Source organism: Epinephelus fuscoguttatus, linkage group LG13, assembly GCF_011397635.1.
Source record: "Epinephelus fuscoguttatus linkage group LG13, E.fuscoguttatus.final_Chr_v1".
NCBI lineage: Eukaryota > Metazoa > Chordata > Actinopteri > Perciformes > Serranidae > Epinephelus > Epinephelus fuscoguttatus.
The window spans coordinates 11299681-11319486 of NC_064764.1; the positions used below are offsets into that span (position 1 = coordinate 11299681).

Below are 19806 nucleotides of genomic sequence, written 5' to 3' on the forward strand. Positions count from 1 at the left end.
ACTGGACTTGATGTAATTATGATGAGATGCCAGATTTAAAACCTAGTCAAACATTGCACCATATACAAGCAGGAAGTGAAAGATTAACTTGACAGTATTCTCTGTCATCACCTTTCTTAAAAACAGTCCTGACTGAATGGAGAGAGTGAAGAGACCTGAAAAGCTAGTTTTGAGCTAAAATGATTTTCGTTACTACCCCTGACTTATCATAAATGATTCTTAAGATAAAAGATGTAATTAAAGGTCCAGTGTGTAGGATTTAGGGGCAAGTATGGGCAAAAACTGTATCTAATATCCACAATTATATTTTCATTAGTTTACAGTCACCTGAAAATTGTATTTTCATTACCTAAGAATGAGCTGTTTATATCTACACGCGGAGCGGGTCTTAAGAGGAGGACACCATAGTTCTACGGTAGCCATGTCATGATCCTGGGTTTTTGTTAATATTATGTTATCGTTTTGTTTTGTTTTTGTTTGTCTTCTTCCTTGTTTTGTTATTCATTCATGTTTAATCTGTTTCCTGTTTTATTTTCTGTCACATCTGTCTTCCACCAGTCTTGTGGGTCCTTCCCTGGTCCAAGAGTCCCTTTCACAACTGTTCTGTATTAGTCTTGTTTTCTCCACCCTAGTCTTCCCCACTACACCCTTGTTGTTAGCCAGTTCCCATTTTCCAATTCCTACCTGTGTTTATTGTGCTTCCCTGGTTTGTTTCAGTTTGGTTTTGGTTCTCCTTTCTTTTGGACTTTGTGTTTTGTTGCCTGCCTGTTTCGAGTATTTATCTATCAGCATTAAAGCTTGTTTAACCTTCACCTGCTTCCTGCTCTGCATTTGGGTCCTTCCTGAACTGATTCTTGACAAGCCCAGAATGGACAAATCAAATATTGGCTCTAGATAGGCCATTTCTGATTCTGGACATCATAGTTCTCCTACATGCCTAGCACAAGGGAGAGGTTTCAGTTCTCCAACTTCAATGCCAGGTGCCACTAAATCCTACACACCTTTAAGGATGTAGCTTGAGGGGAGCACATGAGAGATTCAAGGTCAGAATCAATATTATTGGCTGTACACATGTACAATTTGACTCTGTTTTTGTTGCTCTCTATCTACATACACAGAAACAGAAATGCGGCTAAAAACAAGGAAAACAAAGCTGAACAAAAGTAAACAAATATTTATTATGTGCTTACAAATAGGTGAAGGATAGTTATGATAGTTATATATATAAATATATTTAAACACTACAAAAAACAAGATACAATGTCTACAAGTCAGACTGTTTTTGGAAATTGTAAATAATAACACAGTAGTACAAATGTGTATGTACAGTGCATGCATGTATATATGCCAATGTGCAGTATATTCAGTATATACAGCAGCTTAGGTTTACATTTGACCGTGATATATGTAAAAGAAAACAAAACAAAAAAACCCAGATTTAAATAATAAAAATATTAGAGATGGGAAACAAGAACCGATTCCAGTCAAGAACTGGTTCCAAATTGTCCTATCCACCAAAAGGGTATGCCTCAGAGCTTATCAATCCCTTTTGTCAATGCTGGCATGTTTTCTGACAGATGTGCAAAACAATGTCATTAAACTCATGTCTATGCTGCTAAAAACTTGCGACAAGAAGGAGCCATGTCAGAGAGGAAGAAACGGTCCAAAGCGTGGCTTTCTTTCACAAAGAAGGATGATGATAGTGTTCCTTGTAATGTCTGTAAAATGATAAATTCAAGTAAGGGTGGAAACACCAACAATTTGTTGAAACATCTTTCCATTCAGTATGAGCTTAAATCCCAGGAATGCCATGTATTTGACACTGCAAAACTTTTAGTGATGTTCCCAAACCAAAGGTGAGTATAGTTAAATAAACTAAAATCTAAAACTAGGTGGGAAAAGACATTTCAGTTAAATTAAAAAAAACCTAGACTAGACTTTACAAATAATATGATGTATTCACAAAACTAACTAAAATAAAAATATGGAAATATTTTAGTTTTAAGCTTTCACTGTCAGTTGGTCAAATTTGTCAACACAGAAAGCATGTGTATCTCAATGGGCCTTCCTGGTAAAATACACTTTAAAATATATATATATATATAAAAAAAAAAAAAAAGAAAGAAAAACACGAAAGGAATTTTAACCAGGAGAAGTTTCGGCTGGTTGCAATCTATAATTCTCGCCACTAGATGCCACTAATTCTCCCTAAGTCTAACACACTGCTCCTTTAATTTTTGCCCCTGACAAATACCCCCATAATTATAGATACAAATAAAACTAAACTCACCAAAGTAACAGCTAAATGAAAACTACACATTTTAAGTAAATAAAAACTAAACTGAAACAAGCAAACACACAAGCAGCTGTAAATACACAATCTGAGGGAAATGTCTGGCCATGAAAGAGTTAAGCAATATGCCCTGTCTCTGTCAGGAATTATTAACTGCTTTGCAGCTGAGTTATTACAAAGACTTGTGGCATGAAGGGAAGCGTTCAACAAGTAAGACAATGTAATGTTTTACTTTGATCTGTGTTACTCTTCCTTCAAAGTTGTAAATGTATTTGTACTCCCATGTTTGAGACGGCTGCTTTTATTTACTCTGTGACTGACTGTTTAATTCAGTCATTATTTCCTTCTGTGTCTACACCTCAGGAAGTGGGTGAAGAGTTAAATGTAGAGCAGAGTGTGTGAGAGTGCGGGAGTCAACAGCAGGGGGAGGATAAGAAGGTGCAAGATAAGAGAGAAAATATATAAAGGGCGAAAGAGGCTAAAGGCAAAGGAGCACAACAAAGGCAAACAAGACTGGAGACAGAAAAAGAATAAAGCCAAACAAGGGAGACTGTTTTGGAACAGAGGTTGGAGAAGGATTAATTGGCAACAGAGCAGAAAGAGAACAAGTTAAAACACACCAACATGACGCACCGACTGTTCGAGGGGAAGGATCATGCCTCTGTCTACCAAAAGTATCGCTTTACACCTCCAGATGAGCTCAAGAACATTATTCTTCAGTATCTTGATACAAAGGTATGCAATGGCCAAATATGCTGTAATTATGAAAGCTGTTCTCATGCACTGGTCGTACAATTTCCTGTGAAAAGCAACCCACCAAAACTTGTACATTTCCAATGTAATGATGAGTTAGTAATTCATGCATAACCCACAGATTTTAGAAGGTTGCGATCACATGACCAATGCGCCAAAGAAAGAGGCAATCTCGAGCACAAATTTGTCTTTCCTATGATAGCGAAGGAATGACACACCCAAATCTCCCTCTGACTAGCAAGTGCACGTTTCCTTCATTGGTTGGGTTGGTTAGAGTTGGTTAGGGTTATGCAAGAGGAGTGAGATGGGTTAGGGTTAGGGTAAGAATGTCTGGGTAAGCCACTCAGAGGCAGAATAAGGCAGAGTAGGGCAGGTCATTCCTTCACTATCCTAGGAAACACAAATTCATATCCTCAGTGGTCTCTCAAGAGGCAGGTTGAGGCAGTGGATGGGTCACAAAACATAAGACTTTCCCTCAGGAATTTCCCTAGGAGATGGATGTTCCGATGCATCAAACTTTGAGTCAACTATGAATGATTTTAAGGTATGTCCACACCATGTTTCTTTTCCTAACCCTAACCACAGTAACTTCAAAGTGCCTAAACCTAAGCTCTGTAATGTTGTTTACATAACTTTACACTAAGAACGTAACATCATTCGTGGGCGACTTATTCGTGAGATATCATACAAACTGTTATATGAGTACATGTTACTACATAATTTATATATGTATTATGTATTCTGTTGTCTTATTGCATTATTTCTGCCTATTGGATGCACAAACTTCTGCAACATATGGATAACAATCCCTACATATCTGTTCACATCCTCAGAAGGGACAACCACATGCGCTGGCAGTGGATCTGGGGTGTGGGACAGGTCAGAATGCTCGGCTACTGGCACCACACTTCCAGCAAGTGGTGGGCATCGACGTCAGCGAGTGTCAACTGGAGGAGGCCAGAGCTGTGCCAGGGTACCCTAACATCACTTACAGGTAGGAGGGTATGAGCTGCCCTATATGTGTGGACATAATTACTATTTGAAAATTGCGAGAGGTTTCTCGAAAATTTTGAGAGAAATTAGCAGTGTAACCTGTCTGTTGGACCTGCAGGCAGGGGGTGGCAGAGGAACTCCCTTTTCCAGACGGCTCTGTGGACTTGTTGACAGCAGCGTCAGCAGCCCACTGGTTTGATCGGTTGAGGTTTCTGGCTGAGGCAAGTCGGGTTTTAAAACCGCGGGGTTGCTTGGCTCTGCTTGGCTTCAGTGACACTAAAACCAGACTTTGCTACCACAACTGTGGAGAGAGACTCAATCACATATGTGAAGAGGTGAGTTTAGACTCTAGTTTCAATCTGATCACTAATGCAAACCTTTGTGAGTGGCAGCATCACCAACGGCTTAAGTTACAGCTGATAATACAGTGAAATGGTGCCACCTAAATATTCTTCAGGTCTTAAAGCTGGGTTAGGGCAACACATTCTCATCCCAAAACATCACATATTACCGCTTTGTCAGTGGCCTTTCACATCTACATATTATGTACTAGGTAGTCTTCTGCGTCCCGCGACTGCTGCATCGAGGCAATGCCTCTGTACATGGGGCGCCGGCACTATCCTCCACCCTACCGACACCCAGACGTTTCTAATTTTTGAAGCTTGAATGCAATCAACAGAAGTAAAAAGCTAACGTTAGGTTCCATACAAACTACATGACGGTCACATGACATCAGCGTCACCACCACAACGAAGCTGTAAAGCCATGGTCAGTGTAATGACGTTCTGTAGTCTCCAGCCCTCTTTAGATAGGAATTGTGCAAATTTGCAGGAAAGCCCAATCAGTCTTTTTTCAGCATTGGCAGTATAAAAACAAAATCGGGGAGTACGGCGAATTGCTGCCTACCTACTTTTGTTTATACAGAATGCGCCTTTTTCGGGGCAATGGGGGGCGTGACATGTAAGAAAACATGTAGCTCAGCATGTGACGTAAACAGTGACGTAGGAGGGAAGCCGCGGCTAGTCAGGCGCCGATAGTCAGGTGGCAATACTCTCGTAAATCAGCCCATTCTTCACCGTCCCCGTCATCTGACAGTTAATGGCCTCTTCGTTTGTGAGGACAAGGAGGGCAACAGCCCTTCAACAGCCCCTCCCGTTGCGGAAGGCCGCCTCAGTCTGTTTAAACTGAAAGGATTCCGCCAATATGACTACCCTACGAGGCGGAAAATTGGGCACCTCGGATCAAGTCGCCAATCCGGCTCTGTGTGTCTAAACGCTTGCAGCTTGCCGGCAAAACGGCCCAACATTTGCGGAAAATCTGGCAGTGTAAAAGGGGCTTCCTTTTGCCATTTGTTGGCAACCACCATTTTAAGGCAAAGCTTCAAAATTCATGAGTGGGGTACAATGATGTTTTTTATGTTCTAGAAAGTCTCTTAAGCTTGTGTTAACCACAGATCATATATAAGGCATGTAACCACAACCCATTAAAAAAACCCACTGACTTCAAGATGAGAGAACCAGGGGTGCTAACTTGTTTCTGGGTTCGTGAACTCATTCCTTCGCCCCTTTATAGGAATGCCCTTTCCCTTAAATGACCTGTGATTAGATTCAATTATTTCATTGAGGGCTAGATTTTGTAAATCCTGAAAACAGAGCCAAGAGGAGGTGCAGAAGTCAAGTGCTCTCTCAGTCCACTTGAATTACAGTATGCTCAAAGCTTATTATAGGATTTATGTCCAATGATGCCAAAATTACACTGCCTACCCCAGATTTAAAGGAATAGTTCATTATTTTGAAAAAAATGTCTTCACTTCCTTTGGATGTGTCAAGTACATCAGTGAGTTGCATCAGCTATGTGTAAGTTCTCCTCTAGGTTAGAGTGTAAAGTTGACATCAGAGGATTCGTAACTACCAGTCAGTCTGTAACTTAAACATCTTCTAAAAGTGGTTGCACAATGACTACTTGGGGTTTAACCTAGTTTGGTCTTTAAGTCTTAAGCAAGTGGCCAATCGACAATCAAGGATAGAGTTCAGTTGTCATGGTTACTGTGCACAAAAGCTTTCCAGCTGGCCAGAGCAACTTGGCATTGTCGCACACTGTGGTGAGCTAGATCAAAATTGAAATATCATATCATTAATCTAGGTCTATGCTGCATTACTGTGTTGCAAAATGGCATGTAAATCTTTTTTTTGCAGGGGCAGGGGGGCATTTTAGCTTTTAATTGATAGGATCGACAAGTGTGAAAGGGGGAGAGAGAGAGGGAGAGAGGGAGTGACATCCAGCAAAGGGCCACAGGCTGGAGTTGAACCGCGGCCACTGCGGCAACAGCCTTGTACATGGGGTGCCTGCTCTATCCACTAAGCCACCGATGCCCCAAAATGACATGTAAACCATGAAACAGTTATGCTGTGTGGCAGAAAAACTGCTGTTTTACCATCAGGGAGTACAATTCTGTGATATTTAATGATTTACACCTACCTTATAAAGCATAGTTGTTAATTACAGTTAAATTGTAACTTATCTCCACAGTGCAAACACTTTTTTTTTGAAGCAATACATAGTTCACACCTTATTAATACTTCCCTTTAGGCAACAGCCACTTTAAGTTTTAATTTACACACAGTTGGTGCAACAGGCTGCAGAGCTGGAGTCAGGAGGTGTTCATCTTAGCTTAACATAAAGACTGGAAGGGTGGGAAAAGTTCAAATACAATACAAAATACAATAATTCTTGCTAGGTAGTGTTTTTATGTTGCTTGTTTAATGAAACAGAAAGAAAAAAAATACAAGTTACAGATTTTTTAAAGTTATTATTTCTTGTTGAGGGCGGCACGGTGGTGTGGTGGTTAGCACTGTCGCCTCACAGCAAGAGGGTTCCTGGTTCAATCCCGGGTGTGGTAGCCCTTCTGTGCGGAGTTTGCATGTTCTCCCCGTGTCAGCGTGGGTTCTCTCTGGGCACTCCGGCTTCCTCCCACAGTCCAAAGACATGCAGATTGGGGACTAGGTTAATTGATAACTCTAAATTGTCTGTAGGAGTGAATGTGAGCGTGAATGGTTGTTTGTCTCTACATGTCAGCCCTGCAATAGTTGTATGTAGCTGGGATAGGCTCCAGCCCCCCCGCGACCCATAGAAGATGGATATATTTCGTGTTGATAAACAGCTGGGCCCAGTATTGTGTGTAGAGTGTTGTCAAAATAGTGAGGTTGCCAGGTTGCCCAGCTACAGCATGCTTAGTCATCAATATACATGCAATACATATTTAATTTACAAACATTCACTTCCAGGTGAGGCAGTTGCTGTTGCCATACACTAGCAGTCAGGTAGCTGTATCTGAGGGTAAGCTGGAAGAGCTCTACTCAGCCATCCCTTTTCCTGAAAAAGAGAGGTAATGAACACACAAACCTGAACGCATCTTTGTGATAGCTAAATGCAATACGATTGTCTGCTGTCTTTACAAAAACAGTTACAGTATTATTTTGTGAATCCCTTGTTTGTCAAAGACTTGCAACTGATTAGGAGCTGAAATCCCCATTTAATCTTGTTCCTTAAAACAGAAATGCTTTTATTGTTGCTTGCTTGATGCTAAAGGCTTTGTAATAATACATCAATATGTTGATACAACAGGATTGAGTGTCTTCGGGTGAACACGTCGATCTCGGTGAGGAGCCTGGTGGGTTTCATTGAAACCTGGTCTATGTTCCAAAGTTACAAGAAGAAGGATCCCCAGGCTGCTGGAGACCTGCTGCTTAATACTCAGAAGAGGTCATCTGTCCACACACGCACACACACACACACACACACACACACACACACGAATTATACACGTCTGTTCATTTATTTGAATATTAACTGTTTTCTATACCGCTCCACTGAGTACTGAGCTGAATAATCAATCACTGCACTGCCTCACAGGTTTCTGGATGAAATGGGAGTCACTTCTCCAGACACTGAAATGAAGCAGGAGCTGGAGTACTTCTGTGTCCTGGCGTCAAAACCACAATAATGATAATGATGTGTTTTGAGAGAGTTTGAGAGTCTTAGAGACATCGCAATCTAAAATTTGTGTACTCCAAATGTGTATGAAGGAATGACCTGTTGAATGTGAACATTCCTAAATAAACCCTTTTGTTCTAAGTAAAACTCTTGTTTTCCCAGTGACTGTCTTGTGTAATGTAAGTGGATAAGTCAGCTAATAAATACCTTTGACCAGGATTACAATAATCCTTAACACACTAATTTTTGTTATATAGAGAAGAATGTTCTGACTAGTTTGCAGATGATCTAGTATGTTAAGATATCTGTCAAAGGAGCATCTACTAGTGACTTTATATCTTACCTCTGCTGTATTTTGCTTTTCTTAAAGTTTCATTTTGCAGCCAAATTACCTCTCAATATGTTTCCCAATAGAACAGCTGATCCCTGGAAGCAAACTGGGAGGTTACATAACTTGGAAATGCTTCTGAAATATAATATACCTACCACTGTTGTTTCATGAAAGGGGTGCTGAGACGCTTTGGTTTAAATGAGAGTCAAGTTTTTTAGCCAAGCTCTTTAAACCTTAGCGTAATTGGTGGCTGATTTACTTGTTCTAGCTGCTTCAGTGCCTTTCTTTAATCTCTACTTTTTCTCAGTGGGTAGAAGGCAGCTTGATGCTGCTGACAGCTTGTTTTGTACCTGCTGTGTGCTCTGTAAATGAAGCTAAAGTAACTAATGTTCATGGTACGGCTTCCTACAAAGAAACTGAAGACAAAGAAATATGTACTGTGAAGATGTAAAACAGTTATATTTTCAATAACAAAAGATGTGCAAGTTGCTGTTTTACATAGCAATAGCTTTCCTTGGAAAATCAGTGTCTAACGCTAGGGCCACACCGCCCGCGGAAGCGCCGCAAATAGCCTCGAAGCGCAGAGAAGAGAAGGCAGTTTCCTTTCGGCGCCCATGTTAACCGACTGTGTCGTCCACACTGGCCGCGCCGGGAAGCTCCACGGCAGGCTCACGATTTGCAGCGATCAGTTCGGCGTCTGGTCTATTTTCTGCGCGAGCCGCGAGCGAATCTGACAAGCCAGGCAGTGAAAAACAAGAGCTGGGAGCAGAATTGCTTGTCGACGGCGTGGAGAAATGCGCGTCTGATGTGAACGGAGGTGCTCCAGCGCGCGAGAGAATTTCGGTGCGCTGCGCTTCCGCGGGCAGTGTGGCCCTGGCGTTATGCTGCAAATTCAGCTCCAATTAGCAACACATTTTCTGGTGTTCACCTAATCCACTGAGATCAGTTTTGAAAACACTAAACTGATATAAGTTTTGCATTGAAATTGCATTGAAAAAATTGTGGTATTAGAGTAAAACAGCAGGACTCGCATTGATTATCAACAATATCAATAAGTACTGGTGTAGTGTGTGTATGTATCAGCATAAAATGTGTAATAGTATAGATTGATTATTAACAAGTGACCTAAAAACGGTAACCAGCACTTAAATACCACCGATTTTAGTTTGTACACGAACCCTTTGTTGATAATGTGACTTCCTCACACCATAGGGGATGAGACATGCAAAAGTTCAAGTGACACACTGAAACGTTTGAAAGAAAAGATAACATATTCTTTCTCCTTCAAATTAAAAAGAATAATTAAGCAATAAATGCTCCCTTGTTCAACCCAATGAAGTCAAGGGTTCTGCTGCTGTTGCCTTACTTGGTGTAGTATGACCAGTAGCTCATGGCTAATCCTAACCAATATTAACTAACTTTAACTGGGCATTGCTATGTAAGTGACAATAATGTATAATTTTGATGAATTAAATACTGTTCTAATATGTTTTTAGCATGTTTTAGCAAACATTTCAATCGCATAAATAAAACATAGACTCAAAGACAGCATATTTCATTGGAAGACGTTTGTATTGTTTCCTATTTGTTGTCCCATTCCACTCACTTTCAACCAGTTTGTCTAATGATGATGTCTACCAATGTTTTGGTAAAGACACACAGGAATATTGGAAAATGCAACTGCCACTTATTGCTGCTGTTCAGCAAAAACTACATAGTCTCGCTTTAAGTTAACTTCTAATCGGAAAAATGTTGATATGTAGTGTATTAATAGTTATTATGATTAAAACCTTTGTTGGTTTTGAGCAAAATGAGTTTTGGAGTCTCACTGAAACTAATGTAAATTTTGAAAATGAACTACTGTAACTTTGAAGTATGATAATTTGGTATCACAGCTGTATTGCGACTTACTTTTCACATGGTTGATCAATAAAACCATTCTTGAAATGTCTTTACTGTCTTTATTTACTGCCCTTTGCACCAGGAAAAAGGACTGAATGCTGCTGACCACACTACATCAGTGTGTCACATTTTTACAACACTGGTAATGAATAGCAAACAGCCCTTGGTTAAAGAAAACCACGAGGTTATGAAATAAAAGAAATCAGTCAACAGATTCAGACTGAGCAGCGTTGCACACAGGATGTTAGCTGTAATAATACTTCTACCATTCGTACCTCACCCTCATCATCTCCAGGGGTTTCAATTGGTTCTGACAGAAATGCATACCATCACAAAAGATGACCCTTACTCACACAGACCTTTGAGCTTGACCTTGATTTCCATTCAACATCAATTATCGTGGATAAATGGTGCATTGCATCACCAACCCTAACCTCAAAATCTGGTATGGCTGACAGTAGTGAAAGCTGCAGTAACATACTGTTAATTAGCAATTCTCTCTTATTTGTGTCACATTAAAGCAGTCATGCACACACAAAATACAGTGTTGTTATCAACTGGTATTGCTAACAATAACTTGGTTTTTCACCTAGTACTAAAACAGCTTGTGTGATCAACTTGTATGTGACGTCATTCCCAGCTCCGACCTCTGCCTTCTGAGGTTAATAGAATGCTGCAAAAGTTTTGGAGCTGTCCCTTTAAAAGCCTTCATTGTCAAACATTCCACATACTAGTAGAATTAATGGGACCTCCCTGTTTCCAGGCACCCCACGGTCTCCCTCTTTTGTGTGTGTGGGTGTGTGTGTGTATCTGAGTACTAGCAGAGAGGAACACACGTTTTTAACACAAGATAAAACAGATTGATCTCTTTTTTTTTAAAGGTACGCTAGATCGGCTGATGACAGAGGGATCAACTAGCTATGACTTACCGTCTGTATGAAGGCAAGGAGCATGCATCTTCCTACTGGAAGTACAGGATCTCTCCATCAGATCATGTTTTGCAACAAGTGCTTGACTTCCTAGAAAAACAAGTAAGTGCAAGTGGAAAAATTGTGGTATTCGGTCATGTATTTAATGACACAATGAACTACTCATAATCATTCTCAATAAATAATAACAAAACTAAGCAAAGTCATATATTGTGTTAAATATTTTGCCAGAAAGGTCACCCCTTTGAGCTGGCAGTGGATGTCGGTTGCGGTTCAGGACAGGGCACAGTGCTGTTGGCCAAACATTTTGCCTCTGTGGTTGGAACAGACGTTAGTCCTGCCCAGGTGGAGATGGCTTTGCAGCACGCTAAAGAGCCAAACATCACATATAGGTAAGCATAAGCCAACCAAGAGTCACAATTAATGCTATTGTTACAACCTGAGTCTTTAAACAAAGACTTAACAGAGGGAAAGTTAAATACATGTATGCATTCTGAAAGCAAATTGAGACATCATTTTTCTTGTGCCATAACTGTTTCCCTGCAGTGTGAGATCAAGCAAGCCTGATACTGTTAATGATGTTAGATAAAAGCATTACAGTTGCCATCACATCATTTGTTCAGCTCTGAAAATCCGGGAAGCTACTCTAATGAATCTTGGCCAAAGCAGGAACAATGTGGCCCTTGTCTGGGGAAAGTCGGTCATGCAGGAAGGCCTACAGTGGAGGAAATGTACTGTCAGCACAGCACTGTGAAATCCTCATTGAATATTTGGCATGTCACACAGGGTTGGTGACAGGTAGTCTGCAGTGTATAAAAACATATTCAAAAACCTTTAAAGTGAGTTTTAAAAGTGATGGATTCTATCAAATAAGTTTACACAATATATACATATATATATATTTAATTTATTTTTAAATGTAATTCTAATAGCAATTTAGTATGTTATTTAGCATTTCAAAATTATGCTTTACATATTGTTGCTGGAGTGTTACTGCTGCCATCTTATTAGGATCTTATTTAGTATCCTTTGTGCAGAGCATAATAGAGGTGACAGGGAAGGTTGCACATAGGAGAAATTTACCTTTCTCCACGAAACCTTTTTCTGACAGAAATCTTTTCATTTTAACACAAACCCTGACTTTTTCCCAACTTTAACCAAGAGATCCCTTTCTGGTAGAAAGCCCTCAAGGAAAATGTCTCCCAACTGCTTTGCACATCTTTTTAAATGAAAAATTGCAGTCACATGCAGCTCCTGCATATGAAACCTTCAATTCTTCAATATTAAGTCAGAAAGAATGAAATAAATGTTTAGATGTAGAAATTGTGTAGAACATAGAATAGATGCTGTAATTTAAGCATCAGCCATGCTAGTTTTATAGAAGTTTTTTTTTTTAAATTTATTTTATTTACAAATGCAAATTTTTTGTAAGGTGCCTTCACACCTTTCATCCAACCACATGCCTCCTGCCTCTCTTAAGCAAGCTCAAATTAGCTCGAGCAACAACATCAAGATAAATCTGACTCTAAAACTATCTGCTGCTATAAATAAGCACATCACACCATCTCCTTTAATTTGCTTTTTTAAATAAGGCTGCATATCCTTTGGCTGATATCGGACAGAATTGTCAACTTGTTACACTCTGTTTCCATCTTCAGTCTGACATCACTTCCACTCTTACTGATTTCTGTAGGGGAGGGCGATTCAATTATCCCTAACCAATAAGTAGAGACCCACATATCCATGTGAATCTAACATCATTTTAAGTCCACTGTGGGTCCTCACCATCACCACATCAGTGGGCGCAGCTTGCACATCATACGAGAGTTATCGTAGCTGACAGGCAAGCCAGATCCACTACCAAATTTCAGCAGCAAAAGGGGCTTTACATATGTCACCAGGACCACATGACCCATACAAACAAGTCAAGGGAGACTGATAAGACAGAGAACTGATGAATGTCATTCAGGCTAACATAAAACCATATTACGAGCGTTTCTGTTCATGCAGGAAATTATTTGTCAACAAGGAAAGCTACCATTGCTTTTACCCTGTAGGCTGACACTGATGTTTGTTTTGTCAGCTGACAGTTATGTGGTTGCTGCTGCTGGCTGACAGATTGTTAAGTGGTTCACCGGTGCACTGAAATGGAGCAGACCCACTGATGTGTAGTCATGCCATCATATCTGTTTTGCCGAGGTTTTAGGAGTGGATCAGAGCAAAGCAAAACAAACTCTGATGTTGAGGGATATAAAGAACATGTGTTAGCTTAGAACAGCTTGATAGCAGCATCTGTTTATCTTGCTCACCATTGTTGTTATTACTCCTCATTGGTGCCAGCGCACTGACTGACAACACTCGACAACATCTTGACAGTGGCATCAGTCCCGCCCATGGTGTTGATTGATTAATCATCGTTTCATGTCATGTGGAGTGGGTGGATTCAAAGGTCTGTACCCAGGCAGCATATCTTTCCTACATGGCTAGCTAATTAGCTAGGTGGAGTCATGAACTGTGATTAATGAGCAATGTCAGAGTTGGCTAAACTCACTAAACCTGTTCTTCACTTTGATGCTAATAATCCAAGATCATAAACCAGCCTAGCAGGTTAGCCAGCTAGCAAGGTGGCATGAACAAGCTTGTTAAGATAAGGAACTAAAGAGGTTTAGTTACTTTGTCTGTGCACTATCTTTATTCACAGCAACAGAATGACTTAGTAAGCTAACAATGTTTTGGTACACTAAACACAACACTGAAAGTTACACACCAAATTTGAAAAATAGATAATTCACGAGCTGGTACCTGAAAAACTCCTTTATATTATATACTGTCAGCAGTGGTCAGAAGTTTGAATTGGCTTTTGCTACTGTTCCATTTTTAGACAGGGTGTGGCTGAGGAGCTGCCAATTGCTGACTGCTCAGTGGACTTGATAACAGCCATGTCTGCCTTCCACTGGTTCGACCGACCACGCTTTCTCAAGGAGGCCCACAGAGTCCTGAAGCCTCGTGGCTGCTTGGCGCTGCTCAACTACACAATTGACATGGAGCTCAGCTACCCTGACTGCTGCTCCAATACACTCAACCAAGTCTGCAAAGAGGTGCTCACAACAGTATTCACCTGAGAGACGCTACTGTAAATGTGCACTGTTATAAGACTGTTTGGCAGTAAAGCACAGGTGTTACTGATAACATGAACAATGGCTCCGTTCTTTTAGAAAATTAGGTACATTAAAAAAAAGAAAAAAAGGGTACTTAAAGGGATAGTTCAGATATTTTGAAATGGGGTTTTATGAGTCAGTTATTCATAGACAGTATCTTACATACAGTAGATGTCAGTCAGTATGCCCCCAGTTTAAGGAGAGGCAGGCTGGAATCTGACATGAGAGCTAAGCAATCTAGTGCGGTGGAGGGGTCGGCAACAAAACATACTTTAGTTCCACCTAAAACAGCATCAATATCAGTTTATATTTTACTATTTTTACTACTTTACCCTAATATCAGACAGTGATTTCAAATGGGAAAATTAAGCCATTACATTGCTCTCTTCAAAACCAGATTTAACTGAGAAATCAGTGATTTAAAATTGTTGAACAGAGGGGTTGCTGGTCTACCGCTGCTGGAAATCTTTATTTTGTTTGTGTAATTGTGCGACTTTGCATTTAAACGGGCTAGTTTATATCCACCAAAGTCACACAATAACATAAACAAAATAAAGCTCTGAGGCAGCAGTAGACTGGCAGCTCCTGTGTACAGCTAGCTAAAATGACTGTTTTTGTCAACGGAGTCTGGTAGATTTGAAGAGAGCATAAATGGGAAACTGAAGTCTTTAACAGCTTCTCCATTGGAACTGGCCGTATTACAGCAAGGTGAAGCAAAGAAAATACTCTCAAAATAGCACATACCTGGAGTCATATCTTTTTGAGGTAAGACTTTATTTGGTGGCTAAAATACTTTTTTTATGCTGACCCCTGTCCACACCTGTACATTGCTTAGCTTCCGTGTAGGACTTCAGCCTGCTTTTCCGCACTGCGGTTATGCCGACTGACTGGTATGTAATACACTAATTATGGTTAAGTAACCCATACAACCCCACTTCAAAATCCAAATTGTCTCTTTAATGTTATCTTTTTCACAGTGAGAAAAATGGCAGTAAACTTCTCACAAAAAATTAAAACACAGAGATTAAAACATTTTCACTCTTTTGAAACTAATGAATCGCTGACAGTCCCTCTTCAACATCAGACAAGCATTTCTGAGACAAATGCATATTTACACATTTACTGTATCTTCCCTTTGCCTCTGCTAAACTTCTGTACAAGAGTACCAGCATCACCACCTGCCTCCCCCTTATGATTCTGAAGATCGTTTTCAGTTCTGCTGATGTAGAAGACATGTATTGTCTCTCATCATCATCAGATGTGTCCTTAAATCACACTCTAGTGGATGTTAGGGCCAGAACATTTTCATGGCCATAAAATAAAAAAATAAAAAAAAGAACTACAGCACCATCTACTGGATTTTTTTTGCAAATTAATACCTTTGTTGAGTGGCACAGTTATCTCAGTTGCACGCAGGTTGCATATATGTTTTTTTCAACAAAATGACAAAGAAATACAAAGAAAATAAAAATAAAGTGGATTATGAAAAGTAGTAGTACAATAGTTGGCCTATTAAAGTGCTTTTTTACTGAAGCAAACACATCAGTGAGTAAAACACATAATGCTATATGTCATACCATTATCATAGTGATGAACAATCTCATGACTCCCTGTCTCTTCGTTTTTATTAGTTGTATGCAGCCTTGCATCCTTACCGCAGTCCCCACCTGGGTGCCAGCTCAATTGAGTTATACCGGGAGGCCTATAAATCCATCCCTTACCCTGACAAGGAGTGGTGAGAGCATCTTTTTGTTTGGTTCAGCAAATTACGTGTTTGGCCTAGATAAAAAATCATTCAGTAATATGACTGACATGTTCGTAAATGTGCCATAGGTACATTCTGTTTCTGTGCTGTTTTTAATATATATTACAGGCATGAGTGTGTGTGGGTGAAAAGGCCCATGCCTCTGTCCAGCTACATGGGGTTGGTGGAGTCTTTCTCGAGCTATCAGGCTCTGCTGAGAGAAGACCCGCAGAAAGCTGCCGCACTCTCCCAAGACATCTTGCAAAGGTAAATGCATGATACACAACATGATAATAATGTGTTCAGGATATTGTTGTCTGATGAAAAAATGTACATATTTTTAATGGATGTTTCATGGATCCTTAAAACTGACATATTTATCAGTGTCTAACAGTCACAGTATACTACACCCGCTGACAGAATGATGACACACTGTCTCCTCAGGTTGATGTCCGTAATGGGGGTCACTTCTGCGGCGACAGAGGTGGTGGTGGCTGTGAAATATTTTTACCTTCTGGCCTGCAAACCACACGAAGCCTGACTCCTGCCAGCCCTCACAGCTTCAACAAAGTCATGAAGAAACTCGAGCTACCCCCCTAGTCTTTTGTCAACTACTCTCGCCATGAGAGTGGTACTGATGTTCTCATCTAACTCTTGGCTAGAAAGCTTTCCTGGAAATATCACACTATTGTGTTAAAGGGAAGTTGTACAGATGATCAGCTGTTTCTAAAATAATAAATGCACAAATATACATTTACTCTTCAATATCTGAATTTCACATTTCTCTGTCTCTTCTTTTAAGGTGCTGACAATGTGCAGATTTATGTTTACATCATATTAGTGACTGGGTAAAGTGCACAGAAGATCTTTGTGTGAAGCTTCCATGAATACGGTAGCTACACTTGAATACTGTCAATTAATTACCCACTGGGAACAAAGTGCACCAGGGTAGTATTTGGAGAGGCTGTTTTACATAAAACCACTAGAGGGAGTCACTTGATCAAAAGTGATTATTGGCAGTTCATTCTTATGGGATGCCAGATCGTCATATTTACTGACATATACAATAAAATGTGAGCCGTATGCCAACACAAATGATATTGTATATCACAATCATGTCAGTCTGAGACATCTTGAGGCTTTTCAGTCAGCCTTATATGCTCTTTCTTCAGGTTGTTCTTCTGAGTCCTATGTTTTCTGTCAACTTCACACAGCTGAGTAAGTCTACATTTACAGAAGTCAGTGTGTTTGCCTGTATCAATGTTTCATGACGCACTTTTGAAAGTAAACCATATTTAGTTACTGTGCTTTATCAACGTAGCGTGTGTGTGTGTGTGTGTGTGTGTGTGTGTGTGTGTGTGTGTGTGTGAGTGAATAAACATTACACAGGCTATACATAGAGGCTAGTGGGAGAAGAAAAAGAGTCAGCTGCATGTGGCTCTGTAATCTAGCAGGGCAACACTGCTGCTAACCCCAAGCTGTGTTTGCTGGAGGACGCCAGAGAGTGGAAATTGTGAAGTCACTGTAAAACACTGCCAGTGACCTACAGTGTCACTGTCTTTAGAGGAGAGCACCACTGACTGGATTCCACCTGTGATGTTGGCCCCAAACTGATCTGGAAATATGAGATATTTGTCATGGCTTTTGTGATGTTTTTAGAAATCCATCTCACATTGGGAAAAGAAGATGATATACATGGTCTAAATTTTGTACTTTTCTGCATCATCTTTTTATATTCTCAGATATTTTGTTCTCACACCTTTGTTATCAGTGTAGTCTATTGTCTTTTAATATGACATTGCAAGCTATGTGGATTATGCTTGCCCTATGGGTTTTTATCGCAGCATTACAACCCCAGAACATTTCTATTGTATATCTCATGTTTTTAAAAAGACAGTCATAAATTTGGAGTTGTGATTCCTCAGCCTCTGTACTGGTCTCACAGACTTTGTCATGAGTTGTCTTTCTGATGCTCATAATTGCATCCCCCTCTAGTTTCACATCTGCGTAGAAATACTCTCAGCAACCTTTGTCCAACACTGGGAGATCTTTTGTGACAGAATCCTGCACTTGTTTCCTTTATCGACATTCTCAAACAAAGAAACATCTCAGATGCTCTTTCTTGAAAGGTTTGGCGTCCTTCTTAGGTTTTGAGCCTTAGTCCGTGCTGGAGACATTTGTTACAAATCCATTTTAGTGTTGGCAGTGCATAAGCGTTCATCCTTCAGTTGTGCTATTGGTAGCCGCTGGCATGACTTGAGGCCTTGGCCTGACTGTGACCCATGCAGGTGTTCTGAGTGGGCATGTTGATCCGGTCTGTACCTGGTAGCACAGGGGCGGCAAGTTGTCAGTTTTTATCTTTTGGCCTTGAGCTATTTCAGTTTCCAACTTTGGCCCTCCTCTGCTGTAAAGCCTTCATAGTCATACCACGCAATTCTACTGTAAGTGTGTGTATACGATTTCTTTGGTGGAATAAATGGTATCACTGATCAAAAAGAGTGCGTTTGTGGTTGTAGCAGTCACAGTGTTTCGTACTATCTGTTTGATTCTTGATTCATGGAGTGCAGTGCATCATATATTGCAAAAGAGCAAAAGTTATACCCAAAATTATCCAGGAATGGATCAAACATTAAACTAGAAAAACCCTCAGAGATGAAGGTTAAGGTAGGAGAGACTGTTAAAGTAGCTGAGGATACAGTGAACTATTTAAGAGTGCATTAGATCTGTCAGGGAAGGCCATGGATCTGAAAGCTGTCACTAAAATCTGCCAAAAGACTAAATTCTTGGCAAGAAAATCTGGGTTGCTGGATCGATAAACACTGAAGACATTAGCCAGAGCATTCGTTCAATGCAACCTTGACTGTGCTGCCATCTTCTGGTTTAATAATACAACATAGGGCATGAAAAATGACACACTGCCTAAAGCAAGTGAATCAGGGTTGTATTAAAGGTTTTGTATGCAACATTCAGAACATTAATATAGCAGCAAACCACTATTTTGCTGTGTAAAGATATAATGGAGTAATGGCGTCCTGAGCAGAGAATAAAAAGACTCCATCTCTGTGTGTGTTTTAATCTGAGTTTCTCTGTGGTTTGTTGTAAGCTGGTCTGGCTGCACGTGCATGTTAATGCATCTGTGTAACCCCACAGCTAGCTCATTGCTTCCGCTTTGCACTGCTCTCATACTGTGGTTACGCTGATATCAGGATGGCATCATCGCTCAAGTGCAGTGCCCCACCCTCTGCTCCCCCTGGTTAACACTGATAGCTCTGTCAAAACTGATGTCATTGTTTAGCACTGTTGATGGAGTTGGCATTGTTTGCTGCTAGCCACCAGCTCAGCCATCTCCATGTTGAGAACAACGTGAGTGTGTCCTCGTCTTCTCAGTCAGATTCACCCCTTGCTCCTCCAAAGCGCCAGCCTCTTGCCCAAATATGGTCACTTTTGGCTCTAAAAAAACAAAACAGCCGTGACAGCCGAAATGCTGAATCTGAGGCTTCAAAACGGGAGTCCACCAGGGTCCAAAGTAAGTGTGCTGGTCCTTGCAGCCAGTTTTCGTAGTGGCCAAACAGTGGAATTACAACTTCAGAGTCTGTCACGTTATGCCAAATGATCCAAAAAGACTTTTCTCCATAGACTTACATTGGGAAAGAGATGTCTGTAAATCAATGGATACATTTGTTTGAGTGTCATGCCCCCGCGACATGACT

The 19806-nt window shown here is 40.5% G+C and overlaps 1 protein-coding gene across 7 annotated transcripts; it reads left to right on the plus strand.

Annotated features, from left to right (window-relative positions):
• The first annotated feature begins 2457 nt into the window (after nt 1-2457).
• On the plus strand, nt 2458-17469 carry LOC125899955 (putative methyltransferase DDB_G0268948). 7 transcript variants are annotated; one of them, XM_049594643.1, is made up of 7 exons: nt 2458-2503; nt 11147-11296; nt 11426-11586; nt 14076-14292; nt 15984-16087; nt 16226-16363; nt 16541-17469. In XM_049594643.1, exons 2-7 carry the CDS (start codon nt 11186-11188, stop codon nt 16635-16637), a joined length of 828 nt encoding a protein of 275 aa, XP_049450600.1. In that variant the 5' UTR covers nt 2458-2503; nt 11147-11185; the 3' UTR covers nt 16638-17469. The 7 variants fall into 7 exon arrangements, with proteins under 7 accessions (XP_049450600.1, XP_049450597.1, XP_049450598.1 ...); XM_049594642.1 differs by lacking the exon at nt 2458-2503 and adding an exon at nt 2532-3028; XM_049594640.1 differs by lacking the exons at nt 11147-11296; nt 11426-11586; nt 14076-14292; ... (1 more) ...; nt 16226-16363; nt 16541-17469 and adding exons at nt 2657-3028; nt 3880-4040; nt 4158-4374; nt 7324-7424; nt 7664-11140 and having other exon boundaries at nt 2461-2503.
• The last annotated feature ends 2337 nt before the right edge of the window (nt 17470-19806 follow it).

What these genes read in the sequence shown, in the direction of transcription:
- LOC125899955 (XM_049594640.1), top strand. Translation starts at nt 2,918, where the DNA reads ATGACGCACCGACTGTTCGAGGGGAAGGATCATGCCTCTGTCTACCAA. An exon ending in TACCCTAACATCACTTACAG is followed by an intron (nt 4,041 to 4,157) that starts GTAGGAGGGTAT and finishes TTGGACCTGCAG; the next exon opens with GCAGGGGGTGGCAGAGGAAC. An exon ending in CCTTTTCCTGAAAAAGAGAG is followed by an intron (nt 7,425 to 7,663) that starts GTAATGAACACA and finishes TTGATACAACAG; the next exon opens with GATTGAGTGTCTTCGGGTGA.